At 40.4% G+C, this 23,271-nt stretch overlaps 1 protein-coding gene across 2 annotated transcripts; it reads right to left on the bottom strand.

Moving 5' to 3' along the window:
• Positions 1-1,555: 1,555 nt before the first annotated feature.
• Positions 1,556-23,048, bottom strand: dync1li2 (dynein, cytoplasmic 1, light intermediate chain 2). Of its 2 annotated transcripts, none has more exons than XM_079496154.1 (13): positions 22,622-23,048; positions 21,585-21,658; positions 21,197-21,313; positions 20,575-20,805; positions 16,255-16,415; positions 13,672-13,765; positions 11,500-11,635; positions 10,878-10,989; positions 10,310-10,369; positions 9,236-9,280; positions 8,247-8,364; positions 6,168-6,290; positions 1,556-5,068 (listed from the first exon to the last, which is right to left on the bottom strand). In XM_079496154.1, the coding sequence occupies exons 1-13, from the start codon at positions 22,705-22,707 to the stop codon at positions 5,052-5,054; spliced, it is 1,374 nt and encodes a 457-aa protein (XP_079352280.1). In that variant the 5' UTR covers positions 22,708-23,048; the 3' UTR covers positions 1,556-5,051. The 2 variants fall into 2 exon arrangements, with proteins under 2 accessions (XP_079352280.1, XP_079352279.1); XM_079496153.1 differs by having other exon boundaries at positions 1,556-5,073; positions 22,622-23,047.
• Positions 23,049-23,271: the final 223 nt, after the last annotated feature.

Genomic DNA, 23,271 nt, shown 5'->3' with positions numbered 1-23,271 from the left:
TCAGTGATTTCACTTAATTCAAATACCACTTCTTTTTTTGTTTTGTTGTGATAATCCTCCCTACTATAGAGTGTGCTGACCATATAAGGAGTTCCTCCCTGTCCCCAGTTAACCCCTGGGGGTCAACAAACCTTAGGTTTCGTTTTTGGCTAGGTGGCCCAGCCTTCATCCAATCAGGAGAGAGAGGGGCCTTCCGCCAATCATGATCGAGCAGGGGCGGGCCTTCGTGCGTGTGCTGTTGGCCTGTCGCGTGTCCCACCACTGTAGTGCGTGTGCATGTGCACATCTTGTTACCGGGGCAGACTGGAGGGGTTTCCAAATCACCCAAATCACTGAATGCTCCTTTAAGGCCTAAACGGCTTCCCATGAGTCATGCATCTGCATGGGCTTTCCTTTGATCAGATTTCCCACCCATTTCCTCAGATCAAGTCAAGTCATATTTATTTCTGGTGAATTGAAAAATGGAGGATGGAGGACTGTAAACAAGTCTTAGTGCTTTTTCTGGTTTTATCCTCTTAGGAGATTTTCAATCAATCAATCAATTTGATTTGATCTATTCTGACATATCACAAATCACAATCGATTATGTCTTGATCCAAGACATAATCGATTGTGTATCCGATGTACAGGTGTGAATTTTACTCAGTGTGGAAAACACAACCTAAATGGAGCATTCGAGGCAGTTTGGTAACATCTCTCTCTGTCTCAGTTACAAATGGGTAGATTTTATTGTGTAGTGCACTGTAGTCTGTGGGGTAGGCTATACGTTACGTACTGTATACGGTGTACAAGTAGGTCAGGGTGATAAACTGAACTGATAATAGTCGGACAAATAGGCTAGGTGTTATACCCAGTGTTTTACTTATCTCGTATTTAAATGCACGAGGATAACTATGCTAATAATAATATGGATACAACAGGGCACCGATAATCTTGTGCGGCACAAAATAAAAATAAACCTTAATTATACCTTACTGCCCTCTTGTGGATTTTGAGGCCATGAAGAAACCCAAGAGGGTAATGGCAGTGGTTCTCGTTTTCATGTCAACTCGAAGGCCCCAGGGTCAGAAAAATAATATTTGATCCCAGACAACAATCAGAAAATAATGTTGTGCTGGGGACCCCCATACAAAATTTGTATTCAAATGTTCATATATTTTGTTATAGCAGATCTATATGCCTACAAGTCCTCAACTAGATCTGCTATTTATTTTCCCAAATAGCTGGTTGTAGGATTAAGGTGGTTAAACCTATTTTGATGCTATATTCACTCATTTTGCTGGGGACCCCGTCAAGAACCCCTGGCGAGGCTGCCGGTCCCCGGACCCCACTTTGAGAACAACCGAATTGTGGGAGCACGCCTCTGTCATTGACTTACAATCAAATGTTTGTTCTTATTGTGAGAAATCTGTATCATTCTCATAAATGTTGTGAGGTTTGCTGATCTTCACATCCACGTCTTGTTTTGCTTAAAAGAATAATACAATGCAAACACATGTCTAGACATCATAGGATTCTTTAGACTTAAAAAACATAGAGCACACAAACTCAAAGCCAAGGTAACCAAAATCTGGGTTTTTTGTTTTATTGAAGCCAGGGCTGAGAAACATGTTCCTTATCTGTCTGCACAAGAAGCTATAGATTCCACAAGGCTGCTTACAGACTGCAGAACGGTATAAAGGTCATACAATCAAAACTTCAGAATGTATTCAGAACACAAAATTCAGCCAGCCACCTGGGTACAATATCTTTATATCCTGAATAGAAAGGACTGGAAGCAAAAGCTTTAAATATGTATACGTATAGTCTCAACAGGGCTGAAGGCAATTCACTAAAGATTAAGTTGTAAAGAAGCAATCCTTTTCAACACAACGGAAGTGTGAATATAAATTGTACATATCCATTTGTTCAGTAGTCTCATTCAGTCTTGGGCGCAAGGGCCAATCTTAAAGAGCAAGTGTTAATTTGAAACCAAGCAAAATGAGAACGTCATTCACTCAGCAGGGGGAACATTACTTAAAAAACGTTTAGTAAGTGAACTCGTGTTTTACTTAAATTAGTATAGGTATCTATCACCAAAGTAATTTCTGGGCAAGGTTGTAAGCTACTCGTTACAAGAAATCGTGAAGCAAGACATTGAACACATGGGGATTTCTTAAAATGGGGGAAAGGACAGACCTGGATAACACTGGGTATTTATTTGGTTTATCTGGGATATTTCCCAAATGGCCTCCCAAACAATCCCCATAGCAAAAGGTCTAGTGACAGTGATTCCAAGAAAAAAAGAAAAAAAAAGAAAGAAAATAGAATATAAAGTCAGTATATGGGTTACATCATTTAATTCTGGAAAAATAGCTGACCACCAGGGGCACCTTCAATTAATTAAGCAGCAAATGCAGATAAATAATGCAATTTTAATGTGTAGGTAAACTTCTAAGAGCCATTAATTACATGTTCTAAAAAAGGCAAGGCAGGAGGAAATGTATGCATTATGTATCTTTAACTGTAAAAACAAGAGAACCGATGCAAGTGTCCAAAGAAAAGTGCTTATTTCAACATGTGGCTGTTCCAGTTTTGTGCTTCAGTATTTATAGCAACAGATCTCAGATGCATATACTGCCCAATCAAAATAAACAATAAGCACTTCATTGTGATCAAATGAAAATCCATAGCAGTTCCATCAGTATCTTGTGACAACAGATTAGTTCATGCAAACGTAAAGTAGACTGCAAACCAATGTGGTCTTGTGGTTATTCCCTTACAGAGCAAATATAACAAAAATAAAGACATGCAACCCCTACTTGAGATGTCAGGCCCAATTTGTTCACAGATCAACATTCTGTAATCTGTATAAACCATGTCCAAATACAACTCCTTCCCTTAGACACCTGAACCATTGGATATGAGGTCTCAAGTACAGGCTGTGTGGGGGTGAGTTTATGAACAGGCCTCAAACTTGGAATGGCTTCTCCATGCAAAGACAAGGGAAAACAGTCACTTGCAAATCACACAGTTGATAACAAATTCTACAACAAAACTTATATTAAAAATAAAATAAAATTTGCATCTTTGGTGTTTCATGTTCCAATTTGCTCTACTGTAAGTGCTCTTCTGTCCTCACGTGAAATTTGTCGTCAGATAAATCCATAGGATTGCGTAGGGTAGATTTGAGTGAGATAATCTGCACTTTGATGTTAATAGTGTTTCATGAACCATACAGAAAATGACAGATGTGATATGGCAGAGAATAAAATGTACACCACCATTATAACTGAAGTTAATAAGGACATGGTTGACTCATCATTGATGAGTAAACCTGACTAAAGGCAGGGTGCACAGTGAACTGCACATTGAAGGCGAAAGTCAACATTTTAAATGGGCACTGAGGATGATCACACAACAAAAGATTGGACTGGACAAATAACTTTCCTACAGAGATTAATTTCTACAGTTACAACATGTAGAAACTGGGAATGTTTTAATTGACATGCCAGGATAAGTGAATAATACAAAACACTTGAAACTGAAAAACAGGACAGTACTGTCAAGTGTTAAAGCATAAGCTTAACAATTTGTTTAAACCGTAAAACTGATTTCCATATGGGTTGGCCACAAAAAGTGTTCGTCTGGGGGACGCAAATGCTCTATAATTGTGGTTACTTCTAGATATCCTCAGCTAGATACCTTTACAGTTCACATACAGAAAGGCATTCACTCTATTGCTCAATTGAACATTGTCATATAGGCCACAGAAATGTTCCTTTCTGAAAAAGTACAAAGACCACAGGCTTGTTGTACAAAAAAAAGAAAAGAGTAAAGTAAAACAAAATAAATTACTTGAATGACAAACACAAACTGTTGGTGCTACAGTGCATTTCCTCTTGAAGTAGACAAGCACCTCTACTATGACACAAACAGCAAACTGTGCCAGGCACTTGGGAGTTATAGTAGGAAAAGATGCTGCCCAACCCCCTCCCCAAACATATACACAAACACCTGTAGCCAAAAGAAGAGCTTCTGTTGCAAACCGTATGCCTGTCAAATCCCAGCCAGCCTTGAGTCAGAGACCGTTTCCTAGTAATTTGGATACAATTGCATTTTGTACAAAAAAAATCTAACCAAAGCTTGAATAGCAAATTTTGCATTGTATATTTACAGAATCCTACAAGATGAGTAAGGCCCACATTTAAGGGGCAGACAACATTGTATGCTATCAGCTATCTGGATTTGTCATATTAGTGTCATGACATGAGTGGTATTTTAAGTTACGTGATAATGTTTCTCCGAACGAGTAAGTGGTGCTGAGAAAAATTAAATAAAGTATTATTTTTGTATAAATACATCAGTATCATATTCAACATTTTTTTAAACATACTATGCTTGCAAGTATTTTCATTATCGTCCTTGTTGAATATATTTAGTTTAAATATCTTTCAAATCGCAACCAATTTCCTTCCATGAGATTAGCTGAACAAGAGGCCACAGGAGCAGTATGTTTCCACTCTTTAGGAACATGAGGGGTTGAGTATTTTACCCCAGTGATCAGGGGGTGGGGGGCCTGCAGCCAAGAGCATTTGGCTGGCTTCCAGGGAGTGTGTGCACATTACCTTAAACTGACAGCCCTCGCACAACATTTACAGTTGAAGACTGAAACCGAAGCAAATTCCTCAACACCCAACATCTCATACACATCTTTTATCTCCTACCCCCCCGCCCCCCCCCCCCACCCCTTCCCCCCAATCTCCCTGAAAAGAAAAAAAAAAAACACCCAAAATATCTGATAGCATCTGAAACTCATTTTGGCTAAACCACCGTCTCGGCTGACACTGGGAGTTTGGTCAATTTTAAGTTGTTTTGTAGTTTTGTAAAGTTTGTCATGTAAATGTTGGTGTATTTTTCCAGAGTATTAATGCAGTGGGACGATGCAAGCTGTTTTTATTTTGTTTTGTTGCCTTCAAGCTTCGTTCTCCATTGGTGGTGTTGGTGGTACGTTGTTATCTGAAACCATGGAGTCCGGTTTGCGGGTCATCCTGTCCAGCTCAGCTTGAACATCAGTCGAACCCGGCTTCTGCCCTGGGGGAAAATAGGAGACAAAAAAGCCAGAAAGTAATCTCCTGTAGCTTCTGTGTGTGTATGTCCATGAATAATAAAAAAAGAGCCAGCTAGCGGATGGATGGAGGATTGGGGTGGGGGGGGTTATGGTCCCATGCTGGGCCACCAGCGGCACACTACCATGGTTAACGCACATGCAAAACCAATCAGAGGACAAGGGGAATGTGTTTTCATGCATTATCCTTTCAACATGGTTTTACAGATATGGCGACTCTGCCCAAGGCTGGAACAAAAGAACGTCAGTGGAGTGCAGACAATGAGACAAGTTAATGCAGCGTTTCCCCTCATCCATTCACCGGGAGCCCCCCAGATGTTTCACATATTTTCTCCATACACAGTAAAACCCTCTGTGGTCATTTAACTCTGAGAGTGTACAAATGTTGAGTGCACATTTGTACATCCTCGGATGGAGCTACAAATGGATACATCAACAGAGGGTTTTAATGAGTACCAGAAATATTTTTGAATGGAGAACAAAACAGCTGAGGTTTACCCGAGCAACAGTTTGATAAACATCAGGTTAATTAATCGGTTAGAACTGCGTGATGAGCAGAAGCCGGCAGTGAGATTATAGATATGGCACGTGCATTTGTAGGCAACTTGACATTTTTTCTGCGTGGTGTTTGGGACATGTCTCTGCAGTCACATGACATGAGCATGGAGGTTCTCGTGCATACAGGCCTTTCCCCAAGTTCATCCAGGTGTCATAAGGCTGAAGGAATCAAGAGGAAAATGCTTCCCTTTCTTCTTTTTTTACTTTTTCTTACTGCGGGGAGAAATCTCCAGACAACAGCATGGTCCAAGGCCCACCATAAAAACAAAAACAGACCGTGTACATAATTCCTCTCTTCTTTTTCAATCAACTGTAAATTACACCCAGGTCCTGACATGGATCTAAAACAACAGGACAGGGATCACCAACGAGGGTAACCTGACTTACGAGTTTGACCATGTTGACGCAATGGCCATGGACAAAATGGTAACCTGCAGGGAAGAGGGTGAGGATATAGCAAGGAAGTCATGTTAACAGTGTCTGGAGGGGTCAGGATCTGTACCTGTTTTCTTGGCGGACCCTTGCACTCCAGGGTTTCCCGTCCCAGGGCTCCCAGGAGCTCCGGTCTTTTTACTCAACAGGCTGTTGAAGAAGTTAGCCAGCACTCCCTCGTTGGCAGCTGCCCCTGGGGAAGAAACAGCATTTGTGTTGACTATCTTCATATGGATTCTTTACAAAGAGGTTGTGGTTTCATCAATGCATATCATTTTAGAAAAATCAAGGCTACCTACCTAGAGGTTTGCATAATTGAGCCACAGTGACCTCTGGTGGACATGCTTATGGTCAAAGTGACAATGTACTAACCTACAGACAACCATAGTCACACAGCTCAGGTAATGAGGCATAAACTTAAATCTAACATGTCCAAGTCTTAAAGCATATCTAAATGCTTATCCACTGGTGGTGCAGTGGCATGCTTAAACCATTTTCAAATCTATATGGTGGGCCTTCCTTGAAACCTGATGCCAACATAGAAGATACACATCTGCAAAACAAAATGAAAGCAAATGGACAACAAAACACCTTGACCAAGGAAATCTATTTCAAGAACACTAGTCTACAAGGGGAAACTGGCCTAAATGGATTAGTGACAGACAAGGCTCATCCAGAATGCTATGCAGGAATCCATTGTTCAGAGAATTATTTTAATGGCTACCTCTTGGAGAAATGCTTATCCTGTTACAAGTTCTTTTTAGGTGGCATTCACAACAGAATGCTTTACTGCGATTAAAACTAATCCTGCTGCTTTATTGTCGGAAAGGGCACTTCGTTTGGCAGCTGTGAAGGCTCATTAGAATTCTGGTGCGGATTAAACAATCACATTCTAGTTTGCCAAAAAAAAAAGGGGGTTTCGCTTCGTTTCCAAGGACACCAGACTTCGATTCACTGCAGGTGTGAATGCAATCCGCATCAAATAAAGGCAATGAAACGTGAGGAGTATGAGGAGTAAACACAGTTGGAGACGGAAAGGCCATATTTTACCCAGCGCAAAGATGTCCCGTTACCGTGGATAGACGTGGTCGAATGAGACCGAAGCCCTCATTGAAATATGGTCAGACAAGCACAGGAAACACACAGAAACACTGCAGTCACTGCCACTATGTGTGGGGATTTGAGTGGGGACTTTCTTCAGCTTGTTTAAATATATAAATAGCCTCCCTCAAAATTAAACACATAGCTCAGCATGGCCTAAACTGTAGCCGACATGGCATATGCATATTAATTTTATATGATGTTCGGATCGTCTATGAGAGTATAGCCTAGTATACAGTATATATTGTAAACGTCGAATAGCTCAGAATCATTTTGCGCTCCCGTCTCCGGCCGCTGTGCCTCCGCAATGTGCCCAAAAGAACAGCGTGCACAGTCCCCGTCTCTCCGACGACACTGTATCCACTATCCACGTTACTCTCACTTTATGTCCTAACTATTACTCAAAGTATAATTTTAACAACATAGATTTTGTAGTTTATGAATTGAACACATTGATACAGTTCCCTGCTGCGGTTGAACGCAGTGTGAACGCACACGCAGTAAATAAAAAATGCAAGAATGATGCAACCCCCACCCCCCCAGTCGCATCGAGTCTACCGAAGTAGAGGTGTGAATGCGACCTTACTCAGAGATAGAGATGTGAATTCAACAATACAGAAGCAACAACCAGGGTAGAAGCTTTACTACAACACCTTCAATTATGACATTTTGACTCACAACAAGGACTGTCACAATCATAATTATTTCGCATAATCATCAGAACTGTTTCCATTCATCTATATAAATTCATCTGTTGAAAAGTTGTGAGCCATTTTCTAAGTATAACATTATTAAATAGCTGTTTTTTTTGTACTGTAGTCATTTCTTTGCATTTTCAAGTCATTTGTCATATCCTTTTGTTTACAAAGCCTAAAAGGCAACCAAATGAATTTTGATTTATATGTTCCAGGGTTCAATGCAACAAACTTTTTTAATCGTGTTTAATGCAAATAAATAAATAGCACAACAATTATCATCCACTAAAATGTCACGACCGTAACAGCCCTACTCACACACCACTTTCCTGCAGTTAAATCAAAATGCTTACCCTTCATGTTGGGGTCAGGCTTTTTGACTGCCGTCATTGGTGAGCTACCAGTCACATTAGGCTGCCCTGCACGAGGAGAGGGTCTGGGTGAACTTGAGGCCGGCCGTCCTGGAGACTCCTGCAAAACACAAACACACAGAAGGCTCAAAAACCGTGACGGAGTATGAGCGCAGTCGGGTAGAAACCTTGTACTGTATGTCCAAAACAATTACTTTTCCAGGAAATGGAAAAAATAACAGGTGTTTCAATGGATTAATTTCTGATTTAGTCACAACTCACAAGCTCTTCTTAATACTTTATTGGTTAACTATAAAATCTAGACTTGACAGCACTATTTTGGGGTTACCGTAGGACGTAGGTCATTACTGGTGAAATAAAATAAGAAAATTCAGGTTTTCAAAAATAGCAGATCTACAAGATCACGTGTTATGTGACGTGTTGTCAGCTTGTAAATTGGAGTACAAGCTCCAATCTGTTGGCTATTCTTAATACTGTCATATGACATGTATAAAATATGGCATTAATTTATGGAGAAAAAAAACTAAGTGAAATATGGAGATACAAGGTTTCTGCCCAACACCAACGATATCAAATGCACAAACATTATGTAAAAATTATAGCATGTTCATAGCCAATCAAATAAATAAAGCCATCAAATACAAAGTAAGAAAAATAAAATAAAATAAAGGTTGGATAAATAGGATGTGGAAGAAAACAAAGGTGGTAGAAACATTTTCATGTCAAGGACCCCCAAATTGATATTCGTTTGGTAGCAGACTGAAAAGACGTTGTGCCAGGGACCCCCACAAGAGAAGATAACCATGAATCTACAAGCTCATAACTCGTCACATTGTGAAATATAGCCGAAAAGTACAATCAGTCAAAGGTCCCTTTTTTGCTGGGGACCTCCTGGAACCCCCTCATGGACCCCCAGGGGACCCACTGACCCAGGCCCAATTTTAGGAACCAATGTCATAGAAGACACTTACTGTTGCTCCTCTTGTTGGCGTAGCTGGTTGTTTCGCTAACAGAGACTATGGAGTGAGAAAGCGAAAAGAATAATGAATGGAGGCATGAATGCTAACACACGTTTCCAAGGTGCATTCATAGACAAATTGTATCTACAATTCAGCATAGATGTTGTACTGCGCTCCTGATATGCAAGACTACAGCTGTTAACGGTGCATTCACACTGGCAGCTACAAAAGATACGAAGCGACGTGGCATCTGTCGCCGAGTTGCTGTTTTCTTTTTTTCTTTAAGATTTGTTTTTGGCTTTTGTGCCTTTATTGATAGTTACAGTGAAGGCAGACAGAAAAGAGGGAGAGAGAGAAGGGGAGAGACATGCAGCAAAGGTCATCATGAATGGGACTCGAACACGCAACGCCCTGTCAGGCAAGAGCCTATATGTGGCATGCACCTGGACCACTAGGCCAGCGGGCGCCCCCTGTCACCAAGTCGCTGTTGACGACGTCAAGTATGCATAAGGCAAGTGGGAAAAATATAAAGCATGGAATTGTGTGAAGAGAAAAGGTAAGTGGAAATGGTTAAAAAACTAAGAAAGCGATCACATGTCACGACGCTGGTGCCAACAGGACCCACCAACGAAAGAACATTGGATGGACATTATTGAGGAACTGTATGCCATGGAAAAACTAACATTCATACTTGACTACAAAAGGATAAGTTCTATAAAAAAAAATAGGAAAAGTGGGATCTCTTCTTTTAGCCTAGCGATAATGTATGAGGATTTCAATTAATGTATCCTGTAATATGAAAAATGCAGACTTGTTTTTGTTTTGTTTCCTTTTTTTTCTCCCTTGCTTTGTTTTTCTTTTGTTTTGTTGTCTTTGTATCAATTTTTATCATTTTTTATCCAGCTCAACTCGGATTGTGGCTTTGTACATTTTGTAGCAGCTACAAACGTCAGGTGTCTTCATGTCGCTGGCTTCCATTGAAAATGAATAGCCTGTAGCTGTCAGTATGAATGCAGCGAAATGGAATTCAAAATATGGTAGGCATCCTTGGTGACAAAAGTGATGAATGTAAACAATGACGTATACCTGTTGCTTCATCAGGAATACCTGCTCGTCTTCTGCATTTATCTCCTTGTCGTGCACCAACTGTAAAGAGGAGTGCAAACAGGATGGCATCAATGAGTGGAAATTAGGCATGTAACGATTCACTCAACTCACGATACGATTCGTATCACGATATGAGGTTCACGATACGATTTTTCACGATATTAAAAAATATATATATATTTTAAAGAGAAATTACAGTTTTACATTTTATATAATTTATCTTCCCCCTGAGATTCTTTATTTAACTACATTGCAAAAGAAGTAGCATTACTTTTGACAGTGCAAAAACATAATTGCCTTCCTTGATGAGCATCAACGACCATCATCACCTGGGCACAGTCACAGACACACACAGCTCCCCTCTACAGTGCTCTACTACTGAAAGTGACTATCATTTCTCTCCAAAAGCACTTGAATATGAGTTTTTGAAAATTGATTTTTTTATTTCAATGAATCGATTCATATCGTCAGGATTAATATCGATACATGCCTAGTGGAAATGCTACGTACGTTATCAACAAGAAGAATTTGAATGTTGCACGCCTACCTTTCGTACTGGAGGCTTCATAATGAAGTCTTCAAATGGATCCTCGGGAGTGACTGTTGTAAAGTTTTCGTGCAAAATCCCAATTTTCTTCTCGTTATCCCATCCAGATGGACTACATTTGGGAAGAAAATAAGAAATACCGGTACTTCAATTAGGTGATTGTGTTTCCAAAAAGAAACTTTCAGCAACTGAATACAGTACATAGTACAAGTCATTAAGTGGCCACAACACATGTGAAGCGGTGAACCATGATTGTCGTCCCTTGGCTTCTCTTTAGCCATCTTGACGTCATGGAGTCCTTTTTTAACCCATTTTGACCTGAGATCAGATTCTAAAAATGTCTGTTTGAAAATGACAGTTTTCTGAAAAAGCTATGTTTCTATGTCAGTCGTTCTTCGATTTAAAAAAAATAGCAGACCTACAAGCTCATAGCGCGCCACTCGGTGGCGCGCTATGAGCTTGTAGATCTGCTATTTTTCAATAGCTAAAGCATAACATAATGCTAACACCAAAAGGGGTTGCCGCCCAGAATGGGTTAATTCTTGTCAGACAAGACAGGCAAAATAGGAAGACAATTTAAAAATGAGTCAAGAAGCGCAGAGCTGGTAAAGATTTCACTTACATGAACACTGCATCCTTCTCCACCACTAAGGCAGGTGAGGTGAACTGAAAGTCATACATTTTATGAGCTATGTATTTGTAAAGAAGACCTAAATTCTTCTCCTCTTTGACCGAGGTGTAGATCAGACCAGCTCCATCTGGTAGGCGGTGTTAAGCTGAAGAACAGTCACTGGGAGGCACAGAGGATATGTTTCAACTTTTACTGGGTAGAGTAGACACTAGGGTATTGTATGCAAAGATGCATCACCTTTATACGATGAACAGACACCATGGTCTCTACAAAAAAAAAAAGATTACGGTTGCTTTTCCACTGCATTGTCCAGCTCAGCACAATAATGCTCATTATAATGTGGTACCATCTTTGTCTATGAGACAAATATGTTTGGGAGTAAAAGGTATGCAGGAGGAAACATTTGCCTAATGGTAGCACTGAAGGAAAAGGACAAAGGGTCACCAAAATCTGTAGCATGGGTCATCTTCTGGGGAGCATTAACCCCTTGACGTTATTAATCGCTAAATCCAGCACTCCCGTTGACGTAATTAAATCACACTTTTTTTTTTGGCATTCAAATGTCGTCTAGAGCTGGCAGAAGGCACAATCAGCTGCTATTAGGGGTGGCAATCAAAGGGTTTTTAATGTGCACAGCAAATTGTATGGCAATTAGGGCCGGGACTTTAACGCGTTAATTGAGATTAATTAACTACAGAAAAATTAACGCGTTAAAAAAATTAACGCATTTAATCGCACCTTTTTTTTCACGGCGGAACGTTTCTCACTGGGCGCATTTCTAGTACTGAATATAGGCTCTGCATGCCTTGCACTGCTTGCAGGGGGAGGAGCAGCCCCCCCCCCCCCCTGCATGCCTTGCACTGCTTGCAGGGGGAGGAGCAGCCTCCCCCCCCCCCCCCTCGCAGCAGCAGCAGTCCATTTTCACTCTACAGCTCCGTCAGACAACAACACCACCCAAACGAGAAACGAATCGAATGAAGAAGCCGCTTATATCGCTTTTGCTCCGTGGATGGGGCATTTAGATTTAAAAGCTATCGGATGGACGCGTGGATAGCAGCATGGTTGTGTGCAATGTAAGAGGGAAAGGATCCATAAGCCATATGACCAATGTTAGCTCCATGCTAGCTGCTTCAGCTTAGCATGTCTCGCACTGAGTAGAGGCTTGCAGAGGCTCGCAGAGATTTCACCACAGCACGAAGCTGTCAAGCTGTCCTCGATGCGAAACATACTGAAGCAGCAAGTGTGAAAGTCCGTGGTCAGACAATGTTCTGCCCCAACCCCATGTGAAATGCATTCCCCAGCTAGTTCATTCCACCGTTTTTTATTTTATTCCTTTGTCTAAGTGTTTCCCCCCTAATAATGCCCCACCATGCAAAGCACATTTGAGTATTCATAGACACTTTATATAGGCACTTGCTGCACTTGTTTATCTGTTGAAAAAAAAGATGTATTGTTTAAAGGGGAATACCACTCATTTTCAACATTTTTCTATGGAGTTGTGTGGAAAACTGGAAATAATAAAAAGTCACCTCATTTTGTGTTGCCTAGAACTGGAGGTCTGACAAAAAACAGTAACAATATGAAGTACAGCTTTGTGATGTCACTGAGATGTACTTGTTACTGTCACTGATTTTTTTTCAGACCTCCAGTTCTAGGCAACACAGAATGGGGTGACCTTTTTATTATTTATTATTATTAACAGCTCTAAGGTATATTAATGACAGTAAAATGTTGAAAATTAGTGGTATCCTGTAGTCACTATTCATTGATTCACTAGTATACCAAAATCCATTTGAAAAAATAGCTTTCTCACTGTTCTCGGGTCAAATAATGATATGCGATTAAAATGCGATTAATCGAGATTAATTAACTACAAAGCCTCTGATTAATTAGATTAAAAATTTTAATCGAGTCCCAGCTCTAATGGCAATACTAGGAGATGTGAACTTGCCTTTCTTAGAGCCCTGCCACTAGAGGGGAAAAAGGCCAACCTGAAGTTAGACTCTATTGACAATTCAACAAGGAATCACAGTAGTCAGATTGTGGCAAGATATTTATAGAAATATCAAGGCATTCGATTGGAAGACAGAAGCATTGTTTTAGTTAAAAATGGTTACTTTGATACAAGGCAGACTAGAATTATGGTCACACAAGAAAGGATACACTTTAAGCAGAATCGCCTGATGTGAGACTGGATGAAGTCAAAGTGCTCCTCTCTGTAGTCATGCTCCTTCTCCAATACACTGACTGCGTCACACTGAAGAGACAAGGGGTATACAGCCATTACAGATGAGACTCACTTATATGTTCTCCTGCGGGTCTGGACAGGAGAAGAACATTGCTCTGCTTACCCTCATCAAGCCTAATTCGTACTTTGTCATACAACCACAAAATAACTGATTTTCGATAAGCAACACATTAGGTTTCACACTCTTTGCCTACATGACCACATTCTTACTCTGTGGTCACACACACCCCCACACACACACACACACACACACACACACCTTTAAATCTGGTCCAACTCGTATTCTTTCTCACCCCATCAACCTCCTTTTTGCAACATCATTTTGCGTTTTAGGATAACAGGTACTGTCAGGCAGCACTCAAATTCAGCAGGCCAGCAGTTGGGCCCAACCTTGCATTCTCGATACACCTCTCCATGGTGACCACAAGGGGGAGGCGACTGACAACATCCATGTCAGCCGAGCATGACTCAGGGCGGGCCAGGCAGCCACTTCCTCAAATTAAACATGCCCGTGTCCCGACAGCAGGGCCTGGTTAAATATGCAGGAGACGGTCATCAAATATAAATACTCCTGCTACACTCTTCTCTATAGATCTGATCAAAAGTTTCCAAAACACTTGGAATTAACATAAAGAGATGCACCACATCACTCACTGAATATTATGGAATTGGGTCTATTGTCACAGCATAAAGCCTGCTAATCTTATCTATATTGTCATGTCGTCATCTGTGGCATGTGCCCAGTATAGCAACAACACCACTCATGATACATTTTGTTTTAAACATCTTTATATAGGCTTTGATATTCTCCATAGACATTTAAGCCTCATTTCTAGAGCACAACATCCATCCATTCATTAGTACAATACAGTACATCAATGAACTGAATCAGTGGCTCCTTTTTTCTGAGGTGAACATTGTATTTCTATCCACAGCTAAGGTACTTTCGTCCATCCGTCAATCCATCCATGAACCAAAATGTATACAATTTAAATGTATACTTAGGTTGGTTTAAAGGTTATAGTCAAAGACAGTAAAGTGTTTAAATTAGTCAACCTACTGTACAATGGAAAATAAAGGAACTAACGCCTATAGAGAACTGCTATATTCTAGTGCTGCACGATTCATCAAAATAAGATCGCAATCTAGATTTCATACACCTACGATCTCATTTCTAATTGTGCAGTACTAGTTGGCTGTCCAATTCATTTTCTTATGTTTTTGCTACAAGAGATAAACTTTAAGAGAGGTTTAAGTCAAGCAGTTTGATGTTGTCTGTTTAAAGCCACGGGAGTTGGCTCCTGGAGCAGAACTTGGTGGCAGTAGCAAATATTAAAACGAGAATATTTGCGAATATTTTAGTCTGTAGTTCAGCAACTACAGACTAAAGACAAACATTTTCATGGACGATGGATGAGAATCGCGATCTCAATTCTTGTGGAAGAGAATCGAGATTCACATTTGAGCAAGAATCGTGCAGCACTACTAGACCTGTATAAACGAGTCCCACCTCAAGAGAAAAATTAATCCACTGAGAGAATATTGAAGACGGGAGAGAGAGAGGAAGAGCAAGCAACAAACGAAAAGCACACACTGAACATTTCCTTGGTCACATCTACCATGTGAAAGTGTGCTCATGGCTACATTGTGTTCCTCAACACTGGCCATTACCCAGAACTGGGGAGTATAATGCTGGCCTTTCATCAGAAAGAGGACACTGCGTCGCAGGCAGAAGCAACGCATCAAACTGACGACAACATAACATCAGGGCTGACCTGGAAAAGCCACAAAGACTTGCACAGGTCTTTTTTTATTTGATTTGCATAGTGGCACGTGGGCACATTTCGGTCTTTAAGGTCTCACGTTCACCCTACCCAGATTTGGGACTCTAGTACTTCCATAATTGGTTTTGATAAATTGTGAAATATTTTCCTTCTCGATCTAATTCAGATACCCACAACTTGCGTATGGGTCAAAACAGAGAACCGATTCCATACCAATGCATAGCAAACAAATCTAGGAATAAATAACAATTCCATTAAGTAAGTAGCCTTGCCGAGCCATGAGGCCCATAGGGCAGGAGCCTATATCCTGTTTCTGTAGCGTGAGGCAGCTTGATGTACAAGTACACCCCCTGGACATGACGCTAGTATGTCGCAGGGACTTACCCCCAATCCAACCCTTGATGCTAAGTGTCAAGCAGGGAGGCACTGGGTCCCATTTTTACAGTCTTTGATAAACAATTCCATTAACAACAGTTAAAGTGCAACCGCAATTAGTAAAATAATAATGTAAATAGTACTTTCAGAGTATAAAACAGTAGTGCAACGTCAACTGAAGCATTGAAAATAATTTACTCTAAATGAAATATCATAATGTGTAAATGATGTGGTACCGGATTGACATGCACTGGCATACTTGCCGATACCAGCATTTTAGGCAGTTATCGGCGGCCGATACGGGTATCGGGAACATCTCAAGCAATGAGGTTAAATTACCTTTGTGCAAACTATTAGCACTGGAATGCCCAGGTTGTGTGTGAGTGTGTTTTCTCCCAGAGGCAGAACAACGTCGTCGTCCTCTCCTGCCGTCGCTCGTCTCTGTGGGGAGGACGAGGATGCATCCTCTGGTTCTGCGTACTCCTGGAACGCCTTCACCACTGGTGAACGAGCAGAGGAAGAGAAAGGCATCAGTGCATCAGTTAAGAGCTGTGTTGTCACACTATCATGACATTTTACTTGACAATTAATTGTCGTACAAAACAAATAATTGAGATGAACGGTGCAATTGTGTTTTTGGCAGGGGACCCTGTAACATGTGAATAAACTAGTAAAGACATTCACAATTGCAACAAAACAACAAAGATTGCACAGGTAAATAACTTCAATATACACAGACATGACTGACAATGACCAGTACCAACATACAGCCCAGGACAGGTCTGCAGGGGTACTGTCCAAGACGACCGCCATAAAATAAATATTTTTCAGTGTTGCTGATTTCAGTTGACCCTAGAGTCTAAAGTTAAAGTATAGTACTGATAACCGTATTGTGATTTGTTATTATGCAATAACATTATAACATGTAATGTGGAATCTTTAAGCACAGTGAAGGACATTTTCCAATTTGTGTTCTAATGCATACTTTTTCCAATATACATACCTTTACCCATATTTCAGTGACTTTTTCCAATATACATACCTTTACCCATATTTCAGTGATTTCTCACCAATATGAAAATTAATAAAGTGTATCCACCCTTCTTTACAAGTACTTCTGCAGAACAGCAAAAATAAAATAACAAATTATAATATACAGTATGTTCCCATTGTTCCAAACTTCCATCCCAGCTTTGTGAAGGATGCAACTCGTCAGTTGCTGTGTTTTGGGATGCAGGAAGCTATGGCCTACTTCCTCAGGTCAGGAATGACGTTATGGGTGACCTACAAGTTAGAATGACTTCCTGATATCCCCCTTGCACCACCAAGTATGTGCGAGACAAAATGTTTACGTCTCCGCCATGGGATTTAACATACCGGCCCAGGGAGTGGACAAAATGTAAGCAATTAGATCACAATTCCCTCTCTGATTCAGGGTGAATCCCCCCGATTAAGCAAATCTAATGCTGCTGAACATACGGTGGACTGTGCAAATATGTGCAATACACAAATATACATTTAGAATCTTTCGCATATTTTTAGGGTTTGTTTTAACTCATGTGAACGGATTGCAGTGAAGTCACACAGGCTTCTGTGTCTAGGTGTTGCCATAGCCATGTTGTCAGTGTCAAGTCAAACATGGCATAGCCAGTGATTTATACTTCTGCAAAGGCTTTATAGTATTAGCCGTATCACTGCCAAAAACCTAGATAGCAGTCTTTTGCAATTATACTATGTCATGTTTATATTCACTCACATTCGCTAGCGGTACTGAGGAGTATGGCAGTGAAGAGAAGGTGTGCACTAGAAGAGGTACTGCTGGACAAAGAGCGAGTTTGTTTAGCATTGTTGAGAAGGAGGCGGTTACATCGAAAAAAGCATCAGAATAGAGCATCAGAATAGATTTGATAATAATCTTCAAACACAGGACTCTTTGCATATGTTAATATCTATATAATTATTAGTAACTCACTCAGTCATAACACTGGCACCTTGTTGGTGCTGGCTGCCCTAAAATTCTATGTAGCTGGCCTCTCGATAGATTTGTATAATTGAAAGTGTAATGAATGGCCCACAAATAGTGCCCCTCCACAATGACTTCCTTGAATCCTAACCTAATTAGAAGCATGATTTCAGAACAATTATACATTTTAAAATGCTAAAATAATATATTATCGTTTGTGTTTTGCCTTTACTTGAACTAAAGTACACCTTGCCTGTTTTGCATAAACTTACTATGTTCTTGAATCTTTAGGGTTTACTGGGACCTCTAGGAATGTTGTGTGAACATTTTGCTAGACCACAGCAAGCCACTATAACTGGGGATTTGTTTTTCTTCTGTCAGGCCACATACTACAGATTACACTGTTGAGAAGTCAAAGCCTATAATGTACTTTTCTTACATAACACAGCCAGAGATACATTTTTAAAGACAGACATATTCCAGTTAATACATAATGATCAAGTCTCATTATTGAAAAACAAGAAAATATTTTAGGCTACTAAACATGTAATTAGTGGTCTTAGTTAGATGTTATAAGGTAAGCATAAAGCCAGTTAGTTCTGCAAGTAGGACTTATTTTTCTTTTACAACATAACATCCATCAGCTCAGTACATCTGATAGTAGTCTGAAAATGACTTGTAAAGCAGGAGACACTCATACTTCAGACGTAGCTAGATTCAAAGCAAAGCAGCAGTGCACATATAACGTGCTTGTTCTACAATGTGAATGGACTGTTTAAGTATTGTAGCAGTAGATTTGAGTTTCAGCATGGGGGGGAAGCTAGTCATTTTATTCTGACTCATTATCAAGATATCAGTTCATTTCCATTTAAGCTTTATGAATGACCAACCATGACTAATGTTTACCATAGAGACATACAATATGCCTGACATAGCAACTTTTTTCATTGATTTGAAAGAAATGGACTTAAAGTCTAAAGAAGTCTAAACAAACCAGAAAAAAAGCCAACACTTATTTTCCACATACAAGGGCCACCAACAGAATTCCTTTTTGTCACAAATTGGTAAATCAACAATCTCATCATGTGATTTATGTAATTTTAAAGTGTGATCCAGCAAATGGTTGATCCAGTATTAGGACTTGAGACGGCCTGCTCCAGTTACAGGTCTGGAGTCAGAACAACATCCAGCCCACTGAATGAGTTCAGGGCTTACGTCCCTTCCTTTCCCTGACGCTACTGTCAAGAGGGGAGGGAACCATGATGCAAGAGGCCTGCAAGACGGACTGAACAAAAGCAATGCGTGCACGCACACACACTGACCACACACCTCTTAGACTCTGACCATGCGCAACAAATACACTCTCTGGATTGGTATCACCAATTTGCTATGTGCATTGTGCAGTGCCAGTGATGACATCATATCTGACATGCTGTAAATGCCCTATCTGGATGACATGCTCTTGCAAAAGCCTGACCATGGGTGGAGTCAAGTAAGCTCGTCTCCAGTTGTAAGGAGAGAGACTACAAATGTAAACGTACCTTCCAAGCTTAATAAGCTCAAATTTGTTTCACAATTGACACGTACCAACGTACTTCCCTTTACTCCACGGAAATATACATTACCACTCTGTGATCTATCTGCCATAACAAAACATGGAAGTGTTACATAAGCAGAACAGTCACAGAAAGTAACCTTTGGAGAAAGACGAAGCCTGGTGTAAAAAGAAGCGAGAGAGAGAGAAAAAGAAACCCTGCAGGCTAAACCAACTTTTTTTCAAGAAAAAGAAGATTTTGGGTACAAAGGAACAGTTCAAGACAGATATGGTCATGTCTAAAAATGAAAAGAATGACAGCATCTGAATGTATCACAAGTATTGAGCTCTAGAAATTGCCTCTAGTCAAAAAACACAGCTGAGCATCATGGGCCTCGCTAATGATGACCTAGAAGTCCATGACCATGTGAAATGTTATACTGTATGCTTGCTTGCCTGTGCTATGCAGTGACTAAGCTTTCCTTCCTCTTGTATGAGGAGGAAGGCAGCGTTGGGAGTGGGACTCCATTTATTATGTATACTAGTCCATACCCATTTGGTGATATGACGATATTCTTTTTTTTTTCTTTTTGCTGAATGAGTGCATTGTGAGTAGATTTCACCCAAGTGAAGGAGGATCCGGGCTCTGTCCTTTATCATCTTTCCTGTCAGTAAAACCTACTTGAGTAGGTTAATAGATACATTAAACTACTTTCAGCGCCATAGATGATAATTTTCCCATCCTCAGATTTCAGTGCCATGCCATACACATACATGGTAAATTTTACTTCCAAACACAGCACCAATTTCAGCGCCATTCATGGTCAGTTTGCCGTCCAATCACAGCCCCAATTTCCGTCCTCATTACTAAAATGATTAGTTATTATAACACACACACAGCCACCTATTACCACCACTGTCCACCAGGTCACGATACCAACTATGCTAGCCACTCACTGAGACCAGCTAGAAACAAGTTACCTGTTGATTTAAACAAAACCTGCTTTATAAGCAAAAAGTCAAGGAAAGAGTTGGTAAACATAGGTTTCCCCTTAAATGTCCCATTTTTGACTCCCATATCCATTGATTGAATATCATTTAGTACACCCTCAACTGCACAGTGATTCAGAATGCCCATAAATTAAGTCACTCATTTACGTACTTTTCTGTTCCATTTCTCTCATCTGTTCAGGAGGGATCTTGAGCTTGTCCACGTGGTCACGTAGCACGCTAGCCCATTTCTGTAGTGACTCCATAATGGTCCATGGTCGTGACATATCCACAACAAACACGGCCAGGCAGTCACCGAGTGACTCAGCCGATACGGCAAATTTAAGCAGGCCTTTATAGTACAGGTCTCCATCCAGGATCCATACATTACAGCGGGTAAGGTCTGCAAAGAAGTAGTCACAAATAGGTCACAATCATGAAATATTAGTTGATGATTAAGTTAAAAGTTTACTTTTCTGCTAAATTGCAAAAACAGGCATACATTTAAATATACAAATAAATGTCTGACAGTGACTGGTTCCTATAATGAAAATAGGCTTGAACAGGCCATGCATTTAATAATTTGATCATGCCTTCAAATATTTAGCTGAAATAGACAATCTACAAGCTCACAGTGCGTTGTGTAGATCAAAAACAATTCAGAATATTTCAAATAATTGCAATTAGGGAATTCATGTAATAATTGTGACAGACAGGCCTAGTCACACTCAAGAAAGAAAGCAAATTATAGTCATTTACTAAAGGCATCAAAAGAGAAAAGCAGCCAAACTCACCATCTATGTCCTCATCGTGGACATTCAGGTAGAGGTACTCCAACCCTCTCCCTTTCTTGTTGTGTTCCGTTCCTTGAAGCTTTGCCATGATCGTGGTCTTTCCTGATCCATCCTCACCTGGGACAATTGGACGGTCCTGTCAGTTTTCTTCCATGCACTCATAATGCACACACACTGTTCTTAACAATATTATATTGAAAAATAATTACAAGTAACGGAACAATTGTCAAATGTAATCATTACCTATTAAATGTAACATCTTAATAGATTGTCATGTTATGGTAGGACTAGCTAGCTATGGTACTATGGTAGGACTGTTATCTTAATGACTCTTAATGACTCTACACTACATATGTATGTAGTATGTAGCAACTGATTTTATACCCACCAAACACGAGTATATTTTTTCCAGATGGCAACTTTGAACTTGAACGTGTTGAGACCTCACTCAGTATTGATGACCTGCAATTAATCCCCAAATCAGTATTTAAAATAGGAAAAAGACACACATGACATATGACAACACACAACAAAGTCGCCAACACGGTGAGTGAGCAGTTCTCACACTATTCTTGGGCGTTAGCACGACAATCAGGTGCTCTGACTATTGATAGCATCCATTCTCCCTATTCATTCCTCATTGTGACCAATTGTATTTCACAGAATCATGGACGCCAAATCTTTACACCAGAGTTAAAAGATAATAGCTTAAATCTGAGACTGAGATGAGTCCCAGACAGTTATATATGGTCCCAGACAACAGTAAAAAAAAAAAAGCAGGAAATACAGCCAAGAAAACACAGCAATGGACTAAATATAAATGAACGGACGTTCAGCGTGCGCTATTAAAACGAAATAGCTTTAACATATATATATATATATTTAAATGGAGAGGGAATGTGCAACACTCCTGGTGCCTAAGGGCTGATAACAATCATTGCATTTGACAACCAAGTATAAATAATAGGTTCTGTCATTAGCTACAGTAGCAGTTGACGTCGCCGCCGGCTGCTTTCGGTGATGTTGGCTAGCTTGGTGCCAGACCAGTAGACACAGTTAGCTATGCAATATAACGGTAATAACTACTGTCCAGCAGCTTGGACAGATTATTAAAATGTAAAGATATGGCATCTGGTGATCTTACGAATGATCACCATCCCACTAGTTAAATGTCAATAACGTCACACACAACAGCTGATGTTATGGGGAACTCGCTAGTGGTTAGCGTTAGCCTGGCATGTAGTCACAAACGGATGGGTCGGGTTGGCTAATGTTAGCGGACATGCTAAAGGCTACTGCTTCGCCGGGTTTGTGCTGGAAAGCAGCGGGTAGTAGTAGCGATAAAGCACAGTGATAAAGTGAGGCTTTTCGTTGTGGCTTGTTGGAACAAGGCACGGAGGCTGTATGAAAATGAGTCCAACTTACCAAAGGCTTTGTCCTTCCTCGTCTTCGTTGTTATTGTCGCCTGAGCCGGCTGCGCCCAGGAGCTGTTTCTCCAGAACGGGAGCCATCTTCTCTAGTTCTCTCTTTCTCTCTCTCTCTAGCAACCACAAAGACAAGGCCCTACTAGGGCGCCCCTATGGACCTCCTCCCTTCCTTTCCTTTCCTGCGGGATCACGTCGGCTCTCAAACTTTTTCTGTCAAAGAAAGCACCCTGAAAATATTTTGTACCAAGGGGTCCCCCTTAAGAGAAGATTTGTTAAATATAAATTATGCAAAAATGACTTTTGAATAGACATAGTATAAAATACTAAGTTTAAGTGGTTAAATTAGGCTGGGGGGCTCTAATAAAGTTGTCATCGTCAGCAGCTGAGCAGCATCACAAATGACAACACGAGTGAGCAATGACTCGAGAGCATGACAAGATAGTGAAGTGAGGGACTTAGTGAGGTGAACTGCCAGCCAAATTTAACCACTTAAACCTAACCTAGTATTTTTCTTTTCAAAATCTTTTTATTCAGGTTTTTCGACAGTAGCCCAGGGGCAAGTATTAGACAGACATGTAAAATATAAAAATAAAACTCAATCCCCTATCCCACCCTCCCCCCACCCACAATCCCAAGGATAAGTATTTT

This window comes from Electrona antarctica, assembly GCF_951216825.1.
Source record: "Electrona antarctica genome assembly, chromosome: 3".
In the NCBI taxonomy this organism is placed as follows: Eukaryota; Metazoa; Chordata; class Actinopteri; order Myctophiformes; family Myctophidae; genus Electrona; species Electrona antarctica.
The sequence above is the reverse complement of the archived record's forward strand: the minus strand, read 5'-3'. Positions and strand labels throughout refer to the sequence as shown.